We start from the raw sequence: 23401 nt of genomic DNA, 5'->3' as shown, positions 1-23401 counted from the left end.
TTGTGGCTTACACGCCATCTTCTGCATACAGTTCCTCTACGACCCTCCTGGAAGTTGGCACTTGTGATTTGGGCTCTGCTGTGTCATCTGAGCAAAGACATATAGGCTTCTTCTCAAAATCAGGTGGTTGGCTAGACTCAGGGCTGGGGGCAGTGAGTGCCTCTTCTGTTTCCCTGTGTCCACCCAGAGCTGTGAACAAGGGATGCACTTCTCTTCCCTGTTTTTGCAGACCTGGGATGTTTTCCTCTTGAGTGACTTCAGATGCCCCATTTCACATAGTCAATTGAAAGACACCTGTCCCTACTATGTGATGTCCCTAGAAAAAGGGAGACCAGGAGAGAGCTGGACATGTTTTGGGTACCTAGTACAGTGTCTAGCATGTTCGAGTCCATGGTGTGGACTTGATGGTTGTAATAACCAGGGTACCTAGATGTCATGGCTGCAGACCCCTCGGAGGTCCACTGGGTGGTGCTGGTGATCATCCCTTCCTCCCAAAGCCAAAGCAGGGTTACTTCCCTTTGCATTAAGGCCACACTCCCAATGGCTGCAGTTGCATCTGGAACAAAGGTCTTTTCAGCATCCCCACCTCTGGAGTGGCAGCCACGCTGCATGACATTTTTTGTCATGTCACTGGTCTGTGATCCATCTTTTAGCGTTATCTTCAGGATGTCCAAGTGAGATGGTTTCTCCTTGTTTACCTGGAGGTTGGCATCCTTAATTCTCTCTTTCAGGCAAATCTGTGAACTGTCCTATTGCTCCAAGTTGACTCTGTTCAGGACTGTATTAATGTTCTGGTTCGTTGTCTGCTCTGCTCTGCTCTGAGACCCCTTCCAGGCTGTCACTCAGCTGTCTGTGGACATTTTAACGATCTGCACCTGACTGTGAATTTCTCACTGTCAGGCTAAACCCTTGGTGATGGAGGGAAAAGAGACAGAGCAAGGGAGTGTGGAGAAAGAGAGCAGCAAAAAAATAACTTTACATTTCATAATTCTATTGGTTCTGTGTGTGTGTGTTAGTGCCTGGTTGTCTGTGTGTACTCCAATTGTGTGCCGTGCCTACAGAGATCATAACAGGGTGTCAGCTCCTCTGGACCTGGAATTACAGGAGGCTGTGAGCTACTTGATGTGGGTGCTTAGACTAAACTGCCCAGACTCCAAGTAACATTAAGGTAGAAAGTATGGTCACAAGACTTTAATGTCTGATGGTAAATCTTGGCTTGGGCTTGGAAAGTCTCTGAATCCTGAGATTTAAGCCATTACCTCTCCCAATAGCTCAGTATCCTCAGCAGAAAGCCACGGCGCTCCCTGGGTATTAACACATGAGCTTCCTGTCTGTTATAAACCAGGAAAGGTCTGGACAATAAGGGAGGATGATTAAGCTCCAGCCCGATGTGGAAGTAAGCGTGTTGGCAGCAGTAGTGTGGAGAGGCCATATCACCTGCTGTCCTTCTCTCAAGAGTGAGGATGGCCACCAAGCTCCAAGGACACATGAGTGGAATGGAACCTGTCCTGACACAAGGGTCGGTTGGCCGATGAGGTCCAGCCTTGTTTAAATCCCATGCAGCGTGGAACAAAGCTGACTTGTTCCACAGTCGTCACACCTGTTGTTGACTCAAATTTCCTGTCTGCAGTGGGCTTTGGCTCCTCTATGCAAGGGGTCATGGGAGCCAGTCTGGGAGTCAGAGAGTCTGCCATGAAAGCCGCTGGGCTTTCTCAGAGGTTCTGTGTGATGGAACTGAGCACAGAGCACAAACATGAGGCAGAAGTATCCACATAGGCGGGGCTACTCACTGTGCCTGCCACCATCAGCAGTGCTGTCCTCATCAACCAACTCAGACAGGGATGTTCCGCTGAAGTGCAGTAGGGGATGGGAAGGGGTTGCTAGGGCACTAGGGAGGCTTGCCAGAGCTGGAAGAGGCTGGGGGTTATCTGTGGAGGGCTCCCCAGTTTGTGGTGGTGTGTCTTTCTGCCACAGGGAGACAACCAGAGATGTGTTGACCAGAGCAGAATTGGGAGTATTGAGCTGAGGTCACTCTGTTGACTCAGCGAGGTGGGCGGGACTGTGGGTGGCACCCTCCAAGTGTCCATTCCAGTGTGTAGATTGGATCAGGGCTGCCCAGGCGAGATTTTCGCTTTCCATTTCCCAGCTGGGTCCATCAGGCCAGAGGCTGCTGCTCCTTCTGACTCATGTGCAGCAGAGACGGGATCTACACAGCCTAGGCCATCTGGGTCCTGGAAAACTCATCCCTGCAGAGACTCCTTGGTAAGCTGAGCCTCCTTGGCTGCTCTGCCTCCTCATCCTCACAGTTTTACCTGGGGAAAGAGGGATAATTGCCTCATTGTAGGGATGAACCCAGGGAACTCAGGCATCATAGCCAGCCCAGAGTTCAGCCAGGTTGGCATGGGGCTCTTTCTCTCTGCACTAAACACAAGAAAGGATGAACAAACCCTCAGATGGGGTCAGCATGTGGTCTGGGGCTCAGCTCAGGGGCTAGGATGCCTAGGGGTCCAGACAGCAGACACCTGACAGAAAGCAGATTCTGGGTGTCCAGCAGCTGGAGAAATGGAGAAACTGAAGGATGTGGAGGAGGGCAGGAGACTCAGAACTTGCTGGTCCTTGAGAGCATCTGACGGTGGACCAGGACAATGGCTGCCTAGACCAGCTGGGGACAAATGCTGACTTGGAGATACAGGAAGCCCGGAGACTGAGCCACCAACTGTCTCTGAGTGTGTATCTCTGCCATGCCATAGGGAAACTGAGGACCTAGGGAGTGGCTTTTGCTGAGGAGTCTGTGAAGAGGCTGAGCAAGTGGGTCACAGGCCTGCCTCCCCTGGACATCCTCTGATCTCTGTCCAATCTGTAGGGATAGAGGAGAGAGAAATGGTGCCCTGTGTATTAGCTGGGGAAGGGCGTCAGTGTTGGGGCAGGAAGGGAAAATGTGAACAATCAGGTAAACAGCTCACTGAGCTGTGTGTTAATCACAAAGTGCAAGGTCAGGCTTCAGGTGTGTGTTGAGGGAGGGGTTTTAGTCCCCTGTGCCCGTCGAAGAGGAGAACGTTCTAGAAACATTGGGAAGGTAAAGTGAGGGGAGGAGGAGGAAGAAGAAGAAAATTAAAAAGCAATTACTCATTATCCTTTAATGACGCCATGTCCTCAGCGATTAGTGACTCTGTGTCCAATAAATATCCCCCAGAGCCCAGATCAGGGGCACTGTGGGCTCAGGACGACAGTACCCGCTTAGATGGATCTGGAACTATCATTGGGCTACTACTGGGAACATGGCTGATACTGGTGCTGGACCAAGACTAATGGAGAGAGGGGCCCAGGAAAACACTGTGTTCAGTCCACAGAGGAAATGCAGAAGCCTGCCAGAAAGAGGAGGCCTGGGAGATTTCAGTGGGTGGGGGATGCAGGCATCTTATGGGGAGGAACAGCCCAATGCAGGCCTGAAAAAAACTGGAAGTTGTTTGAGGAGATTAGGAGAAGAGCCTGCATCAGGCTGGGGACCTCTGTGATAGGTTCAAGGTCCTGAACCTGACCCTGGGAGAGAATTAAGGATTCTCTCAGAGAGGAGCATGCTGTCCTCACCCCTTCTGCCCAAGTGAAGAAGTCAGGCAGACACCGGGAGATGCTGTGTTGAGAGCTCGAGTGCTGATGGAGAACACAGGCTCTCAGCCTGGGACTTCAGTCGGCCAGGAGCAGAAAAGGACAGGCTCATCCTCATATTTCCTGGGATATAACCAGGGAGTCACTCATCCAAGAAGGCTCATTGTCCTGCTGGCCAGATGGAGGGCTTAATACAGGTAGAGCAAGACAAAATTTTATATAATTATTTAATTTTGTGGTACTGGGCTTCAATCCCAGGGCCTAGGGCCTAGGGCCTACCTGGCAAGAAGTCTACCCCTGAGTCGTCTCTCCTGCCCAGACTCACACAGAACTACAAGATTCACGGTGCAGACCCTTCACCAATGCTTACTGTCGCCCGAATTTCCTACTTTTCAGCTGACAGCCTGTGAGGTCTTGTTCCTGTGAGGCAGAAGGGACTGCATGTCTTCTATGCACCGTGCCTTTAGCAGGTGCCCCAAGAAACCCCTCAGGATCCTTCTTGTGCCTTGTTGGTCAGGATCAAGTCACTTAGTCACTGTGTTATCGACCTCAAGTCTGAGAAAAACCAATTCTGTGTGGAGGACAATGGGGGCAGGGGGTGGGGGTGGCTATTGCACACAGTAGGAAGTCAGAGATGCCATCTTCCTGGGAACACCCCATGCTGCTAAGGCTTAATAGAGAAGAGAACCTTTGGCTATCCAGGTAGGGACACCTCACAGCTTTCTTCCAAGAGACAGAAGTGACTTATTTCTGTGAAGTTGATGTCCTCCAGCCCAAGGACCCAGGGACACACCTGTCATTCAGTGACCCTGGAATGGTTGTTCCCAGTGGTGCAGAGGGTTCACCACAAAGATCCAAGGCTGGAGGGAGGGTAGATAGAACCTTCATTAGGATCTAGGCTGCGGGTGGGTGGTGCTAGCAGAAATGTCTGGATGTATGTGGAGAAGGTGAGGGCCAGTTGTGCCATGGAATTTCTCCGTATCCTGTTTAAGGAGACCTGAGGAAGGACCCACCAAGGTGTACTTGACCAGGAAGGGACTTCATTTCTTCTGCCATGGCACAGGGACTCGATGTGGCCATATGACTGTAACACAGTACCTGCAAGGATGCAATTTACAAGAGAGATATTTACTGAGCTCCCTGGAGGAGGCTGGGATATCTCAGAGCATGGCCCAGGCTTCAACTTTAGTTTTTTTTTTTTTTTTTTTTTTTTTTTTTTTTTTTTTGGTTTTTCGAGACAGGGTTTCTCTGTGGCTTTGGAGCCTGTCCTGGAATTCCCTTTGTAGCCCAGGCTGGCCTTGAACTCCCAGAGATCCGCCTGCCTCTGCCTCCCGAGTGCTGGGATTAAAGGCGTGTGCCACCACCGCCCGGCTTGATCTGAATCTTTTTCACAACTATGTCCTCAGTGTGTCACACTTCCCTTGGAACTCTTGGACAGTAGGCTTCTTCCCAGGCTGGGGCGAGGGAGACAGGAGGCAGCCAGAAGCCTGGTCTTGTTAAATAGCAGCTATGCGATTCAGGGAAAGACTGAGCTCTGTGAATTAAGTCACTTTGACTCTTGGCAGCCCCCCTGAAGGGGACCGTGGAACAACGAGAGATGTGGTCACCCGCCTTTCCTGCAGTTGTCCTCACTTTAGCCCAGCTGTTTCTTCTTCCTAGAGCCGGGACATCCAGTGAGCTGTCAGGAAAATCCCTCCCTGATCCCGTGACGGGCGACCAGGATCCAGAAGCACTCATGGCCTCTAGAGGTAGGCGTGACCCTCGGCCTTGCTGCCCTCTGCTCTTATCTGCACACCAGATAAGGATGAGGCCACCAGCAACCAAGGTGTGTGCCCTAGCTCTAAGTCTCTAGGGATCCATGTCCTAGCCCTATATGGGCACATATGAGGGGTTACTTTCCCTCCAACTGTCCTCTCTGCTGTGACCAGGCGAGCCCGATGATGTAGAGGACAGCAGGGCATGTGGCGCCATCACACTTCCCAAAGTCAGCGTGGTTCACCGACGTGGTAGACTGTGTAGTTTCCGAACATCCAGAGAGGGCAGAGCTCCCATCGGGGAAGAAATACTTCTACAGTCTCGTCCAAAGCAGGTCATCATTGGCTCTGTAATCTACTTAGACATATTCATTATGAATATAAGATAACTCCAAAAACAATACCTTGCTGTGTTCAACACACTCTGATATCATTTCTATTCCATTTTCCAATGTTGCACTTTGACCCAATAAACTGGTGTCAGAGGCAGAGAAAGTCACCTTTGGAGGCACAGGTACCACAGTGTTTGATGTGGCAGAAGGACAAGGTGAATGCAAACCAGCACTGGAGTTTCCCCTTCCCCAGTGACACCTCCGTATACAACTCCTTCCCATGATATATCTCACAATACCACAGATTAAGGGAAAACAAAAGTCTGTCTTTTCTCTCAGCTCTGGACGCCAATGTAAATGAGGAAGGTGAAGCAGGTTGGTTAGCGTGAGGGCTCTCTGACTGGCTTGCAGTGGGAGCAGGCTCACTGTAGGTGCAGATGCCTCTGCTGCTGTGTTTGTATGAAAAGTAACAGAAGGGAGAGGGAGAAAAAGAGAGAGAGGGATGGAGGGAGTTCACCGGGACTGTGTATTAGGGACTCGCTTTATATTACTTCATTGCAATGGCTTCACTCCATGTAGACTCTACCTATAAATATAGACCCAGGGCCTCACGACTACTGCATAGAAACCAAAGGACACAACACCACAACACTGGTGAATCCATCAAGCAGAACGGCATGTGACAAACGCTCAGGACATGACACTAAGAACCTTGTGCTCCACGCCACCTCAGCCCCTCTGACTTGTCTCTAACTTTATTCTTTGTTTCACGTAGAGAGCAGACTCTTCACCGGTGAAGCCCCTGGGCACCTCCAGAACATGGCAGGCAGAGATGGCCTGCATCGCCTGATGACCGAAGATGGAGCCTGGGAGGCGTTTGTATCCAAGGCCAAGTTGCCCAGGTTACCTCTATGGGATGCCCCAGCACTGCCCCCAAACCCCTTCATGACAGGATCTCCTGGGCAGGCACACACACTTCAGACAGTCCCAGGAGATGGAGTCGAGGACATTCCTCAACAATTCTCGGAAACAACTCTAACACGCTGTCCCTGGCAAGCAGCTACATCAGATTGAGGGGACATGGTGCCCACAGGGGAAAGGATCATTTCATTTTTGATTAGTGGATTGTAGCATGTAAGACTTGTGTAATACATGGGCACGGACACACGTGTCAAGGTCAGATGGCATTATTCTTTACTACTAATTTGGCTGAACTTGGGCAGAGCCAAAGAAACACATAGATTGGTAACAGCTGCTAAGCTTATGCTTAAGACTGGGAGACAGCGGCTGACCACTGCTTGCATGTGGTACCAAGCTCCTGGTCACAGTCTGTGCCAGGAAAAGTCATGTTCAGCCACCGCTCCTCGATAAACCAACCAGAATATGCAAATTGGTTGTAAACCGGGTAACGGTCATACGGGAAAGAGGAAGCCCAGGGTACAGTGTCTCCTCGGGTCTGTCTTTGGGTCCTGAGTTAGATTAAACTCTGAATAGGATGCAGAGATGTGAACTTGGAAGCAGTCCTGGTCAAAGACTGGTCTGGTCTTTAGAATCTTCCAGATTCGGGATGCTCAAGTTAGATGGTCTCACGGCTGAAGTGCTCAGGTGAACACACCTGTCTGGCAGGCCAGGGCTGTAGAGGACATTCCAGCAGCTGAGGAGAATGAGAAATCTTGTCTTTGGGGAAAATGATCTCTCTGCAGCACACAAAGAATGAAGAGGGCATTGATGTCATTTGGGGTTCTGTGTTCATCGGCAGACTCCCCTCAGCACACACATGGTGGTGGTGGTAGTGGCAATGAGCCAACCCTCAGCAAATCTGTCTGGAGGTGATGGCATTTACCTGGTAGTTAAGCACAATTTTGCAATGTCTACCACTAACTTGCCTCTCAGGTTGACTACGATGAGACATGTGCAAACATGTGTGTGTTCATGTGTGTGCGAGGTGTGCATAAGTACGAGAGGTCTGAGGATAGCCTCAGCTGTACCTTAGGTACTGTCCTTGTACATCGAGAGGTCAGAGGATAGCCTCAGATGTACCTTAGGTACTGTCCTTGTTTTTGAAGCAGAGTTTCTCACTGGACTCTCATTTGCCAAGTAGCCTGGACAACACGGCCAGTGAGTCCCAGGGTCCACCTGTCTCTGCCTCCCCAGCACCGAGATTACAAAGCCATCCTCGGGGTCCGGCTCTTTTTACTGCTGTTTGAGGGATGGGACTCCAGCTTGCGTACTCACATGGCAAGCTCCTTCCCCACTGAGTGTCTCTCCAGCCCTTATGGTGATTCCCCCCTACTGAGGACAACAAAGTTTGTCTTTGAAATACCTAATATCACCCACCAAAGTGGAACTTGCGCACCTTTAGAGTTCCTGTTGGGTGGTGACTGGACACATAAATGCAGGGGGCTATGACCGCCTGTTTTACACAGACGAGAGGCATCTTTCTCATGCACTTGACCTCCGCTCTTACAGGGATAAGGCAGTGGCCCTTCACAAAGTGCTGAGGGACCTGACAGCACTCTCGGCCCTAGCAGACAGAGACAGACTTCAGAAAGACCTGCAGGGCAGGAAGAGGTTTCTGAAAGCATTTCGTCACCTGAAGGCAGAGGTGGAGGAGCACATCAGGCAGCTCCACGCCCTGGCTGACCGCGCTGAGGAGGTTCACAAGGGCTGCGCCATCTCCAACGTAGTGGCTGACTCCTTCAGCACCTTCTCCGACGTGCTGGACCTCTTTGGTCTGTTTCTGGCACCAGTGACAGCAGAGGGAAGTCTGATGCTCTCTGCCACTGGCTTGGGGCTGGGGGTAGCAGCTACCGTGACTAATGTTGCTACTTCCATCGTGGAGGAAGCAAGCAGGTTTTCAGATGAAGTGAAAACCGGTCACCATGATTCAACTGGCATGGATGTGTTGGAGGCTGGAGCAGCCGTGGCCAGGATTGCCAGCAAGTTCCCTCAGGCTGCCAGAGATATCACCAAAGATCTTGAAGCCCTTGAGCAACACATGGATGCCCTCAGGCTGGTAAGAGCCAACCCTCGCTTAGAAGAAGATGCCAGGATCCTCGCCAAAACAGGAAAGATCCCCGACCAGCGTGCTAGACAGGTGAGGGCCACCTTGAGAGGAACCCCTCTGGCGATGAGCGATGAAGCCCGCATCAAGAGGGCCACCGCTGCAGGTGTGTCTCTCTTGCAAGATGTGGACAGCCTTGTGAAGACGTCAAAGCATCTGTACGAAGGGGCACAGTCAGAGTCAGCTGAAGCTCTCAGGGAGCTGGCTCAAGAGCTGGAGGAGAAGATGGGGAAGCTCGAAAAATTCTACACCACTCTGCTTATCTCCCAATTAGTCTCCCCATCCCCCAAAACATGCTGAGGTCAGAGGGTAGGAAGTGAACAGAGATGGGGACTGTGGCGACATTGTTAGAGGGGAACAAGAGTCCGGCCAAGTCCTTGGGACGGAGACACAGGCCTATGGCTGAACATGGAAGGTTAAGTGTGTCCAACTGGAGCCTGAGACAGGGACCAGAGGAGGTGCCAGGGAGGGACTGGAGAGAATGGCCTCTGGACTAAACGTGGAAGAAGCCAGTTATCACAAAGACTGGAAAGCCCTCCCCATCTCAGCTACCAGAAACAAAGCATGAGAAAGAAGAAGCCACAGAACACAAACCCAAGAGAAGGTGTGTGCTATGTAGATAAGCCATGAGCCCCCAGTCCTGTGCTTTAGAGACTGTGCCTTCCCCAGCTCCCCAGTCCATTCCTGCCCTCAGGCATGTCTTCGTGCCCTAAATAAACTGCTCCTGCTGTCACGACCTCACTGTGTGTATTTGTCCTGGGGCATGAGAACCTGGAAGATTCAGGAGGTATCCTATCTCTCCATGTTTCCTCTAACAGCTGGTGAGCCAGGCAGGGGTTAAGCACAAAGGTTCCTGAACTCGTCATTAGCAAGGACACCAGGTGCAAGTGCTGTTCCCTCCTTCCAGAAGCTCAGGGACACCAAGGAAATCTCCCACAGGCGGCTCCACGTGTGGGGACACGCCTCTCCTCCCACCTCTGCCTTCTGTGTGTGTGTGCATGCGTGCGTTCGTGCGTGTGTGTGTGTGTGTGTGTGTGTTTCGTGGAGATGGTGCAGCCAAGGTGAACAGTGTGGGTGATCCCTCTCCTCCAATTGGGGCAGTAAGGGAACTGATGCCAGGACAAAGCAGCACAGGAATTGACATGAAGTCCCAGGCCTGAGCTCTGGGTTGAGAGGCAGCAGCTGCTCACTGCTGTAGTCAACAAAAAATACAACTCTCATCTCAAACGGGAAAAGACATAATTGATTGTGGAACCAAATAGGAGTGACCATGGCTCAGGAAGACAGATTTAGATGACCCCAAAGACCATCTTCTGACATGGCAACCATTTCATGAAGCTTTTATAGTAGCAGACAAAGAAAGCCATAAATGAATACATTTCCAAGATAATTGGGGAGACATTGGAGAGGGCTACAGACCCCGGATGTCATCTGTGGAAGGTCTTAGTTTGTGGGCTGGAGAAAGCTAGTGGTCTGCTGTGTTAATACATCCAAGTGCTTTTTATCTTAGTCAGAGAGTGTTAAATCCAACACAGCGGTGGCAATAAATGGATAAGAACAGTCAGAGACAAAGTATTATTAGGTCATGATCTGTAACATTCCATCTCCCCACTGCTATTGACGTTCTCATGAGCCAATTAGGATCTTAGAAGCCTCGGTTGGGATTCCTTCTGGACACTTCCATTTGTACCATCCACATTTGCTCCTGAGCTTGGAGCCAGGGTCTGTGCCCCATGAAGCCAGGTGAGAGATGGGGAGGAGTTTGTACAAGAAAGAGGGACAGAGCCCAGAAAAGATGGCAAGTGATCCATTGAGGGTCCCACAGTCACTGGTGGCTGAGACCACAAAAACTCATCAAGCACTGTGAGATGAGAAGGGCCTGAGGTCGCTCCTCTGAGTGGGTATTAGAGATGGCAAGACAGACGGTGGCACCAAGAGAGTGGCTTGTCTGAGGCGTCCTCTGGATCATCAGCTGCTCAGAATGTGTGACCCCACTTGCCCTTCTCAGGCTGGCAACATCGGTCCAGAGCTTGCCTCTGGTTGGGACTGGGGACTGGACACACTGCTAAGGACCACTGTGTCCCATCAAACTTAGTCGGGAGAAGATTCTTCCATAAGTCGGGAAGTATCGGCCCATCCCCACAACCACTATACAGAGGACTATTGTCCCATTTTATAAATGTGATTTAGGCAATGGGCAGGGTCACAGGTTCATCAGCCTGTGGCTGAACTGCATCGATGTTACAATCTGGGTGCTTTTTCCACTCCCTCAGAAGTCTGCACAAGAGACTGTCAGACATCCTTAGATGTGTTGTCTAAGGCTGCTCATTCCTTCCCGGCAGCCCAGATTCTCCAGACCACCTGACTTATGACTATAGCACCTCAGAGGGAAGGTGGGCTGGTTTGGGTGGCCTCTGGGAAATGGAGGAATTGAGGATGTGAATGGAGAGAGCAGAGAATCCAGAGTTCTTCCATCCTTGTGTCCTGACCACCCTGGAGTTCCCTAAGGTGTTGCCACAGGAACGGATGGTGGCAAATGTGGACGTGTGAGATACAAGGAGCCCAGAGACTGCACCGTGAATCTCTCAGTATGTGTGTCTGTGCCAGGATCCATGGTGGAACCTGAGGCCCAGAAAAGAGTGTCCTGTTCTGGATTCTAGAAGGAAGGAAGTTAGTGGATGTCCAGCCTGCACCTCCTGAGCTTAGCCAGCCTCTCTTTAGTCTGTGGGGCAGCAGAGAGAAGGCCAGGGTTGTTCTGTGTGTTGGGTGGGACAGAGTGCCAGCCTAGGGACAGGGAGGGCAAGGTGCACAATCCTGTAAACAGTGCCATAGGCTGTGTGTTTGAGAGATCAAAGGGCAGAGTCAAGGGAGGGGCAAGCTGTGTGTTTATACAAACAAAGAGCATTCTAGAAACCTTGGAATTATTAAAAAAAAAAAACAAACAAACCACAAAGTCAGAATCAGTTGTGTGACATTGTGCACAGTACTTTCCCTCTCAGAATCTCTCTTTTTAATCAGATAAACAGAGTTAGGATTGTCTGCTCTCTCATTCCTAGCAGGCACTGCTCTCCTTGGTAGCCGGGTGTCTGGCACACATGCCACAGAGGCATGGGAAAGTGGGTACCAGGAAGAAGGAGCTTGTCTCTGATCCCGGAGATGCTCAGAGGGAAGAAACCAGGCCCCAAATCCTGCATCCCAATAAATCAGAATCAGGGTATAGATGGTGAAAATGTAAACTGTTTTCACTTGAACTAATTTAAACAACATCCCACACAGTGCACATAAACACAGGCACACACAAACTTCCTGGTCAGTCTTAGCTCCACGAAGCTGAGTTTCAGCATTTGTCTCATGGGCTTTCAAAAGGTTTCTTTCCTAACACTGAATTTCTGAGTCTGGATGGCAGAGCACCTCCTGGGGTTGGTGGACTCTGGTTGAGTGGTGTGTGGCTAGTTTTGGTTGTCAACTTGACTACATCTGGAATTCAATTAAAACCCAAATATGGGGCCACCTGTGAGGGAATTTTGCTTAATTTGAAGTGAGAAGATGCACCAGTGAGCTGGATCTTATGGTGGGAAGACTCTTCTTTAATACAGATCTTCTGACGAGAGAAGCCCTGACTCTAATCTAGACCACGCCTTCTGCTGGAAATCTATATAAGGTCATGGAAGAAGGAAGTTGGTGATCTTTGCCTCCTTGTTTTTGCATCACTAACAAATCGATCCCTTCACCGCATTACAGCCTCTTTCTTCAGGGTTCCCACATATACTGAAGTCGAGCTGAGCCATCCAGCCTTGTGGACTGAACAGCGTCTGGAGTCTCCAGCCTTCCATTCGTAGGCAGCCACTGTTGGACTAGCTGAGCCACAGCCCGTGAGTCATTCTAATAAACCCCTTTCTATGTAGAGAGATGGATTCTGTGAGTTCTGCTACTCTAGAGAACCTGACTAGTACAGATGGTCACTTCTCCTTACCCCCATTTGGCCTTAAGCAAGCTACTCTGACCTGCACCTCGCACCCCAGCACAGGTTTCCATGGACTTGCTCTGATGTTTGCCTGCTGCACATGTGGGTGGCTATGGCCCCACCTGAGCGTATTACTGTCCTGGATGGTTGTTGTTATCTGTCCTCTACCATCTTCCACAGCCAACAGCTACAGTGGGGATGTGTACCCAGAGCTGGTACAGTGGGCATCTTCCAGATATTTAAATTGGCCAGTAAGTTAGCTTTAAGATGCATCTCTGTATTAACTTGATATTTTTAAACCTTTGAATGATGAGATGACTCCATCTCCGTCACCTTAAGTCCCAAGTCCCTTTCAGCATTACTGAACAGGAAGAATGCTGGCCCTGAGGAGCTGAATCTGGGTTTCACTTTGGGGAGGGGACTTGAGAACACCTGCTATGTCTAAGACTGGCTCTTAGGTCTTTTGAAATATTCTTTCTATTTCATTATAAATTGGTGCGAATATGAGAAGGCTTGAATGGGGGGAGGGACACAAACCTGGGATTCTAACACTTGCATGAGGTAGGTCTAAGATTAGGAGTTCAAGGTTCTCCTGGGCTACACAGTGAGTTTGAGGACAGCCTGGGCTACGTACACACTTGGAGGGTTTGGGCAGAACACTTATCTGTCAGTTACAAGGGCAGAGAGGGCAGAGTGCAGTCCTGAGAGCGAGCCACCAGTATCTTCAGCTCTTCCCACACCAACGGGTCATTCACTCTCATTTTGATCAGGTCCCAGGAGGAGCTGACGCCTCAGACCCACACTGCTAACCGCGTTTCTTTCCTTCCTCAACTTCCAGGCAATCCCAGTGCAGTGTGTGTTTCTCTCTTTATGAAGTCGTCCCCATCCCCAAAGACTCCTGAGGACTGGTCAGGATGAAGGAATGTGCCTCCTCACACACTGCCTGTGTTAACGCCCTTAACCCAGTCCTTCTACTCCTACAAATGTCAAAAGGAAATAATCTCACATGTAGGCTCTAACAGGCAATGAGAACATTCTTTGTATCACTATTTACATAATGATTAGGATTACCACAAAGTCCAGGAGTCAGGGAGAAGAGTAGGTGTCAAAGACACACACAGCAGGGCTGGGAACAGGCAGGACTCCAGGTCCTGATAGGACAAAGATATTGCAGAAGCAAGGAGATTGTGGTCCCTTGGAATCAGAGGATCCCAGTGCATTTACTAATATGTGGGCCTGGCACTTGGCACAGGCAGTGCTGTGGAAACAAAAGAACCATTTTATAACACACACAGACTATGATGCACACATTAATATAAAGAGGGGGGAATGCAGTTGTGTCTTTAAGACAGTGGAGCTTAGTCATCTAAGAGTGAGGTGTGGATTTTCATGTTCTGGGTTCAAGTCCTTTATCAACACTGAAAACACACTCATATTAGCTAAATACGTGCCTGTACCACCTCCTTGACGTGGATTCAGAAGATCTCAACCTAATAAGGTGTGTGTAAAGACTTCATTATGTATGTGTCAGGAGCCAGAGAATCATGAACAGTAAGCATCCTGGTTTGGCATAGGAACGGCCCCCATGGGCACATATATTGATGCCTGGTGTCTAGGGTGTGGGGCTACTTGAGAGGGATTGGAAAGTGTGGTGGTGTTGGAGTAGGTGTGGCCTTGTTGAAGGAAGGGTGTCACTGAGGGTGGGCTTTGAGGTTTCAATAGCTCAAGACAGACCCAGGGTCTCTCACTTCCTGCTGTCTGTGGATCTGTTTGTAGAATTCTCACCTATAAAAGCACCAGGTCTGCCTGCATGCCACCATGCTCCCAACATGAAGATAAATGGACTAAACCTCTGCAACTGTAGACAAGCCAAATGTTTTATTTTATAAGAGTTTCCTTGGCCATGGTGTCTCCTCACAGCAATAGAGCAGGGACTAAGTCAGTCAGTATAAGAAATTACAGCCAGGCAGTGGTGGTGCATGTCTTTAATTCTAGCACTCAGGAAGCAGAAGTACGTGGATCTCTGTGAGTTTGAGGCCAGCCTGGTCTACAGAGTGAGTTCTAGGACAGTCAGTGCTACATGGAGAATCCCTGTGTCAAAAAACAATTTCAAGAGAAAGAGAGAAGGAGAAGGAGGAGAAGAAAGAAGAAGAAGGAGGAGGAGGAGGAAGGAGGAGGAGGAGGAGGAGGAGGAAGAAGAAGAAGAAGAAGAAGAAGAAGAAGAAGAAGAAGAAGAAGAAGAAGAAGAAGAAGAAGAAGAGAAAGAAGAAGAAGAAGAAATTACCATTGAGCAGAATGGTGGTGGCACACTCCTTTAATCCCAGCACTTGGGAGGCAGAGACAGGTGGATCTCTGTGAATTTGAGGCCAGCCTGGACTACAAAGCAAGTTCTAGGACAACCAGGACTATTAATACAGAGAAACTCTGTCTCAAAAAACAAAAAAGAAGAGGAGGAGGAAGAAGAGAAGGAAGAAGAAAAAAAAGAGGGAGGAGGGAGAGAAGGAGGGAGAGAAGCAAGGAGGGGGGAGTGAAGAAGGAAAAAAAGGAAGAAAGAAGTGACCATCGATAGAAACACGGTGCCCACACCCAGGTGGCTACCAGAACATTCCTCTCCATCTCTCATTCCATGTTCAGGGTCTTTGTTTCTCCACAGCTGTGTCCTCAGCTGCCACCTTCTCCACTCTCCCCAGCATGCCAGTAGTCTTCCTCCTTGCCAGGACAGAGGACAGCAGGGCTGGAGCCAGAGGACAGGCTTCCTTAAATAGCAGTCACAGAGTCCAGAGGAGCAGACAAGCTTTGGGTTCAGTTCTTTCTGCCCTTGGCAGTCACCATGGAGAGACCTGTGGGTCAGCAGATCCCTGGTCACAGCAGCTGTCCCCATTCTGTCCCACAGGTTGTTATTTCCTCCTGTAGACTGGACACCCGGTGAGCTGTAAGGAACGCTGTCAGGATCCCGTGAGTGACACCAAGACCCACAGCTGTCATGGGCTCCACAGGTCTGTTCTCTACTGCTGCTCATGGCCTAGGACTGCCAGGGCCTCCCTGCTGAGGCCTGCTGAGGAGTCAAAGATGCAGGAGGAGAACCACAAGGGGGAGCAGAGAGTCCCCCAGTCCTGGGTCAGAGTAGCCCCCCTTCCTGGCCTTGTCTTGGGGTGCATTCCAGAAGTCACCTTCTCAATAACCAGCCTGAAAAATGGATGCCAGGATGGGTGGCAGGGAGAGAGGGTTGAGGGAGAGAAAGGGGAAGGAGTGGAAGGAGGGAGGGAAACAAGAATGGAGGGAACAGGAGACAATAAGGTTCAGATGGGAGGCAGTTCCAGCCCCTCATGGAGACTCGCTCTCAGCTGACACTGGGGCCCTGTCCCTGAGGAGGGGGCCCACCCTATCCAACTCAGGCACCCACCTTTCCTAATGCCTGAGCAGGAAGTAACTGCACCTCAGTGAGGCCTTGCCCAGTCCATCTCTGTCACCTGGAAACTCTCACCTCAAATTACCTGTCCTTCAGGGTCCAGTGTCCCCATGTCGTTCTGGGAATCAGAACAAAATACAGGCAGGCTGGTGCATGCTGCGCAGCAGACCCTCCCTGCTGGTAGCCTCCTCTTCCTGGACCCCAGTAATGCCAAGGAATCCAATTCCCCTTGCAGGCTGTATTAGGGCACCTGCCCTGCACTGCAGGACAAGAGCTCCTTTACCAAGTGCCTACCTAAGGTGGGGCCTGGTGGTGTCCTTTCTCATTCCAAAGAAAAGTCTGAACTTGAAGCTGAAACCCTGAAAGAAAGTGAAAGAAAAACTCCACCCACAAATGGCTCCTAACTAGGAACCACCCTACACCCAGGAACCACCCTGCACCCAGGAAACACACTACACCCAGGAACCACCCTACACCCAGGAAACACCCTACACCCAGGAAACACCCTACACCCCACACCAACATGATCCACACCAGTCCCCCAATCTCTGTGTTCCCTGGCTTCTCCTGGCCTCAAATCCCAGAGACCCAGCTGCCCTAGCCTCCCAAGGACTGGGATTAAAATCATGCACCACTATGCCACCTCCATTTTCTTTTAAAATTCTTCTATTGGCTCAGTAGACCATTTATTCATTCATTCGTTCACTAAAAGCTAGTTTTTTTTTAATGATTTATTTAACTTTATTTCATGTGCATTGGTGTGAAGGTGTCAGATCCCCCTGGAACTGGATTTTCAGACAGTTGTGAGGTGCCATGTGGGTGCTGGGAATTGAACCCAGGTCCTCTGGAAGAGCAATCAGTGCTCTTAACTGCTGAGCCATATCTCCAGCCCTAAAAGCTAGTTTTTAAAACTAGTGTTACTCAAAGCTGGAGAGATGGCCCAACGGTCAAGGAAACTGGCTGCTCTTCCAGAGAATCCAGGTTCAATTCCCAGCACCCGCATGATAGCTCACAAGTATCTGTAATTCCAGTCCCAGGGGATCTGACACCCTCACATAGACACACATGCAGGCCAAACACCAGTGCATACTTTTAAAAAGAAAAAACTACTGTTACTCACTTTAATTATATTTTGACCAATGAGAATAGACTTATTTTGCTTACAATATTGTATGATTCGATCCATCCTGGCAGGGAAACAGGGTGGGCAGCTCACATGATGGCACACAAAAAGCAGACAAAGCAGAAACAAGAAAGGAACAAGACAAGACACCCATCTGCCCCAAAGACACATCCCAGGTCCCTCCTGATTCCAACCAGGCCCCACTTCCCATGATGCCTCAGCTCAGTCTTTGAAACACTCATTCGCTCCCAGCATCCCTGCTCTACTTACATCTGGATGCTCCTCACAGGCCGCATAGAGAAGGGTGGGTGATCTCATAGATGTTTATTCATCCACTGGGGTGAAACTCAGGATTAATGATTAACTATTCCAGTGTCAAAAGTCATGTTTCAAGCTGGAGAGTGGCTCAGTAGTTAAGAGTACTTGCTGCTCTTGCAGAAGACATGGATTCAGTTCCCAACGCCCACATCAGGTTCACAGCAGGCTGTAACTGCCACTCCAGGGGATTCAAGGCCCTCCTTGGGCCCCAGACACACACATGGTGCATAGACATGCATACAAGCAGGCAAATATTCCCATAAAATAAAAATCAAGGAAAAAACTTACATTCAAGGACTGTGACACAGGCACACAGTTAAGTGGAAGCCATCATTAGAATTTCCCTCCTCCTGGGGATGAGGGACTCACTTCCTGCTTGTTCTGGCCTGAAGACAATACCTATCTTTGCAAAGCACCATGGCACGGCTCTGGTACATTGGTCTTCTCAGGTTGCCTTCACAACGTGACACTGGTTAGGTGGCTTTAAAAGAAAAGACCTCCTCTCTCACTGCCCAAAAATCCAAGATCCTCAATCAAAGTGTGGGAGGTTGGGCCATAGTGAACATCTCTTCCTGGTGGAGAGGGAGCCTGTACCTGTACCAGCTCATGGGCCCTATATGTGCCTGGAGAGAGGAAGAGAGGCAAGGGAAGGGAGAAAAGGGAGCGGGTTTAAGATAGAGAAGGTGGGAAATGCAGGGAGGGAGGGAGTGTCTTCCTCTTGCTATGAGGCACTGACACTGTGGTTTGGGGACCTCACTCATGGCCTCACTTATTTCCATTGCTTTGTTTCCTTAATGGCTAGATGTCCAAATACAGTCGCCTGGGTTGGGGCTTTTACAAATGAGTTAAAGCTCACAACTCAGCCTCTACCCCTAGTGACACCAAAGTATACCTCAAGAAAGAGATGCTCAGAAACATTTAACCAGCGTCTTCCTGATGTCGTTCAAGCTCTCAAGCATGGTCCTCTAACCATATTCTTTTTCCAACCAATCTAGAGAGAAATGAGTTCGTTGAGTCTATGGTTGGGTATCTCCTGGACACGATGGACACAGAGGTCCTGCAGTTCGTGCTGAGTGAAGAGGAAGCCTGGAAACAGCTTGTGGAAGAAGCTGGTTTGTCCAGGTTACCTCCCTGGGGATGCTAGCAAAGCCACCAGAGCCTTGTGTCACTGGCTTTTTCTGGGCAGGAATTCTCTATGCAGGTAGACCAAGTAATTAGTGTTCAGGGTGTCCCTTCTCAGTAAATATTTCCTCAGTACTAATCACTAGCAGGAGACGGCCTCTGGTTGAGGGGAGATGACAGTCACAGGGGACAGGATTGTTTCTACCACTGCTACTCCTGTGTCCATAAGAACTTAGTTTCTTTCCTTCTGCTTCATTTGGAGACCATTGAATTTCATAAGAGGATGCATGTGGGGGGCTCAGCATATGGCCAGCACGCAGTATGTGCCCAGCAGTTCACTGAGAGTTGGCTTTTGAAAAAAGTTTTGGTTTTAGTTTATGTGGTGTGTGTGTGTGTGTGTGTGTGTGTGTATACTTCCTGCACTTGAGTGAGCTTATCTTACAAGCTCTCTCCCTCACTCAGTCAATCTCTCCTGATACAGGGAAGAGGAAGTTGTCTTGCGTGAAGCTCTTGCTGAGATCGTTCCGGATCCTGATGTACAAGATGAAGAGGACAAGATGGAGAGGTATGTAGCAACAGAGTCAATGAAGCTTTTTCTCTCAGGTTTGGAAAAAGAGAGAGACTAGGGTAAGGGGACTATGCATAAGAGCTTGACTGGCATCAGGGAGAAGCTGTTTGAATGTGTTTCTGAGCACCTGCTACAGGAGGTATTTTAATGGTGTCACTAGCGGTAAGGACTGAGTTGTGTCCCTAAACTCATTTGGAAAAGCCCTAAACACAGGTGACTGTTTTTGGATATAGAACCTTTAAGAAACCAAGGTTCTAAAATTAAGCAAGAGTATGAGTGAGGTCCCTAAACCACAATGTTATCCATGAAGGTCAAAAGGGACATCAGACCCCTTCAGCTGTGAGCCACCAAATGTGGGTGAAATACACAATCTTTTTTTTTTTTGTTTTGCTTTTTTGTTGTTGTTGTTATTTTCGAGACAGGGTTTCTCTGTGGTTTTGGAGCCTGTCCTGGAACTAGCTCTGTAGACCAGGCTGGTCTCGAACTCACAGAGATCCGCCTGCCTCTGCCTCCCGAGTGCTGGGATTAAAGGTGTGCGCCACCATCACCCGGCTGAAATACACAATCTGAAGGAAGCAGCCATCTCCCCAGCCCCTTTAAAAACAATTACCTTTATGTACCCAAAAGTCATCAATTTGACTACACTGGCTGACCAGAGAGCACCAGGGATCCTCGTGACTTTACATCCCCAAACAGGGATTGAAGGCCAGGTCCAACACCAAGTTTTTCTGTGTGGACTCTACAAGACTGAGCTCAGGTCCATGTGTTTGTACCGCGATAGGGAACCTGACTAAATATTGAGAATCAAAGGTAGAGTGTTCTCACAACCTGACTTGGGACTCTTGCTAAGCGTGGGCAGGTCAGGCCCAGCATGAACAGGAAAGACATGGAATCCCAAGGTCTATCTATACTGGGGAGACAGTTTAGATAAGCTTGAAGTTTTCTCAAGAAAAAAAAATTCTTTGTCCACCTAAGTCTCAGTGTCCAGAAGTTTCTTGGGCCTTGATCACATACACAGTCCCCATGAATGTTCTGGGGTCTCCCTCCCTCCTGGAGTTCATGCCTTTAGTGTCTAGATCTCCTGGAGGTCAGAAATGACAGCAAAATCCCACCACACATCACCCTTCTCAGCCTGGGAATTCTAGCGAGAGCTAGGGAACCTACATGTTTGGTTTTCTCAGTTCTGCCTGCCGTGGAAACACTTGCAGAGGCACAGTGAGGTGCCTTGGGGATGGGACCCACATGGAAATGGGGATTCACTCATGGTTCTTCTGCTCACAACTGGAAGGGAACTTTGTGTGCTGGGTTTTGAGGGGAAGGGTCACAGCTGCAGGACAAACAGACATCAGCTTCAAAGAATACCTGTGCAGGGTTTCTCTCTCAGGGGTGTGCAATTTGAAGACTCTCGAATCACAAGTCCCCGAACAAATGTGGACATTCCTCTCCAGCAGGTCACTGTAGGGTAGACAGGTCAGTTCCCAGTAGCTGACACCAGGGGGAGTTTTTTTGGGGTGGGGGAGTGTTCTCTTCAGTGAAAACTAACTTCCCTAAAATAAAGGGTTATTTTTTCTCTAACCTCACTTCTCTGTGTTTTAGAGTTCCTACAGAGAAGTATGTTGGTAGTGATAACATTGGCCTTGAGGGGAAGCCATCTTTATTAAATGTCTAGCAATAAAAAGGTGTGATAAATGACTAGAGACGACTCAGGAGTTAACACTTTGTGCTCTGCCAGGTGGCTGAAGTCCAGTTCCCAGCATCCTCATGATGGCTCACAACGGCCTGTAACTCTGGGTCTAGAGATCTAATTCCTTCTTCTGCCCTCCATAAAACCAGGCCTGCACATGTTACACACACATCTGCAGGCAAAACACTTAAACAAATAAAATAAAAATTAAAAAAACATATTAACATGGTTTTTAACTAATTGCGTCTTTAACAATTAAAGTCACCATCTATAGCTCAAACCTGCTTCTCAATGAAAGAAAGGCCCTGTACAGCTGGAGCACTCTCCTCCAATTCAGTCCCAGCAGATGCTCTGATTGCCACAGGACAGATCTTTCCAAACTCTCTTCCTCACTCAGTTGGCCTCTCCTGTTACAGGGACGAGGAAGATGACTTACGTGATGCTCACAGTGAGACCACAGTGGATAGTGATGTAGATGATGAAGATGACCTCCAAAATGCCCTGCAGGAGAAGGAAAGCTTTTTGAAAGTTTATCCTCGGGTGAAATTGGAGCTCGAGGAGCGCATCAGGAAGCTCCACGCCCTTGCAGACAAGATTGACAAGGTGCACAAGGACTGCACCATCACACAAGTGGTGGCCAGCTCCACTGGTGCTGTGTCTGGAGTCATGACGATCCTTGGTCTCGCTCTGGCACCTGTGACAGCAGGATTCAGTCTGGGACTTTCAGCCACAGGCTTGGGGCTTGGGGCAGCAGCAGCTGTGACGAGTGTTTCCACAACCATTGTGGAAGCCGTAAGCACGGCGTCGGTAGAAGCTGAAGCCAGCCAGCTTCTGCCAAGGAGCAACGTCACTGACAATGACATTAAAAGCAACAACACTGAGAAGGTCATTAAAGAAGTTTTGGAGAAGAACACCCTCAGGCTTATTTCTGCATCTAAGAATTCCTTCCGGAACCTGGAAGTCATGAAGAAGAACATTGATGCCATCAAGCTGACCAAAGCCAGCCCTCGCCTGACAAATAGTGCTAAGCGTCTAATGACCACAGGGAAGGTGTCAGCCAAAAGCACTAGACAGGTGAAGAAAGCCTTTGAAGGCACTGCGCTGGCAATGACCAAAGGAGCCCGGATCATGGGTGCAGCCACTGCAGGTCTCACCCTTGTGCTAGATGTGGTCAGCCTCATACAAGAATCAAATCATTTGCAGGAGGGGGCAAAGGCAGAGTCTGCTGCAAAGCTGCGGCAGCAGGCTCAGGAATTGGAGCAGAAGTTGCAGGAGCTCATCCAGGTTCATGACAGCCTGACTCAGTGACCTCTTCTTCAGTGCAGCTCAGAGGAGAGGACTGGGGGTGGGGTGTGCTGGACAGAGCCATGGACTCCTCAATGTATCCTCTTTATACCAATGCCAGATGGTAGTAGTGCCTGTTAGAGGAGAGGCCACATCAAGAGAAAGGAAACCAGAACACAGAACACAGATGGAACAGGCTTGTTACCTTCCACTAGACTCCACCTTCCTCTTAGATCTAACAACCTCTAGCATCCCACATAAGGACCACGCTCCCAAGCTGGGAAGAACATCCAAGGCCTGACTAAGCCACAGCATGGCTGCTCCTCAGTCACACCCACCACACTGCTCCTAACAGAGGCTCACCATCCTCACAGGTCCCTGAGCTGCCAACTTTCCCACTGCTTTCTGATTGCTTGCATAGAGACCTTTTCCTCCTTCCTAGTTCTCTGCCTCATTCTGTGTTTTTCCAATTATTTCCAAATCTTACAATCAAACTGTGGATATGAATTCCATTTCTTTCTTTATGGTTTGGTCACATGGAGTGATGGGTGCCTTTGATGAAATACTCAGAGGGTAGAGAGGAAGGGATGCTGGGAACACCATCTGCAGGGTCATCACAGGTTCTTGGTTTTATGTGCCAGCCGTGGACACTACAAGGAAGGAGAGGTGACGGGATGTGGCTGGTGAGTTCTACTCTCTGCAAGCAGACTCTTGAAGAAACCACAAGGCTTAATTCTTACTGAAGTTTCAAATCTGCTGCCGTAATTGGATGAGATCTGCTGAGATGCACATGAAGGCTCCTCTTGGTCCATAATATCTGAAGAATAAACTTATAAACACTGACCTGGTCATGCTTTGTATTTTTTTTTTTTTTTTTTTTTTTTTTTTTTTTTTTTTTTGGTTTTTCGAGACTGGGTTTCTCTGTGGTTTTGGAGCCTGTCCTGGAACTAGCTCTTGTAGACCAGGCTGGTCTCGAACTCACAGAGATCCGCCTGCCTCTGCCTCCCGAGTGCTGGGATTAAAGGCGTGCGCCACCACCGCCCGGCCATGCTTTGTATTTTTTCTGCAAATGATATCACATGTTTTCTAGATTGTTGACTACAGAAAGTTGATAATTGCCATTCTGATTCTTATCACCTCCTCTTTTACAGACTGTTTTCTTTATTGTGATTT

The 23401-nt window shown here is 49.3% G+C and overlaps 2 protein-coding genes across 2 annotated transcripts; both read left to right on the top strand.

The window, feature by feature from the left end:
• Window positions 1–2164: 2164 nt before the first annotated feature.
• Window positions 2165–9166, top strand: LOC130888994 (apolipoprotein L3-like). Its single transcript, XM_057792424.1, has 4 exons — window positions 2165–2262; window positions 5266–5354; window positions 6468–6594; window positions 8162–9166. Exons 2-4 carry the CDS (start codon window positions 5342–5344, stop codon window positions 9054–9056), a joined length of 1035 nt encoding a protein of 344 aa, XP_057648407.1. The 5' UTR covers window positions 2165–2262; window positions 5266–5341; the 3' UTR covers window positions 9057–9166.
• Window positions 9167–15363: 6197 nt separating this feature from the next.
• LOC130888903 (apolipoprotein L2-like) lies at window positions 15364–23044 on the top strand. The gene is made up of 4 exons (XM_057792274.1): window positions 15364–15716; window positions 18566–18692; window positions 19174–19257; window positions 21361–23044. The coding sequence occupies exons 1-4, from the start codon at window positions 15704–15706 to the stop codon at window positions 22250–22252; spliced, it is 1116 nt and encodes a 371-aa protein (XP_057648257.1). The 5' UTR covers window positions 15364–15703; the 3' UTR covers window positions 22253–23044.
• The last annotated feature ends 357 nt before the right edge of the window (window positions 23045–23401 follow it).

The sequence above is a fragment of the Chionomys nivalis genome, chromosome 17, assembly GCF_950005125.1.
Source record: "Chionomys nivalis chromosome 17, mChiNiv1.1, whole genome shotgun sequence".
NCBI lineage: Eukaryota > Metazoa > Chordata > Mammalia > Rodentia > Cricetidae > Chionomys > Chionomys nivalis.
Note: the sequence above shows the minus strand (reverse complement) of the source record. Positions and strands in the feature narration are given on the sequence as shown.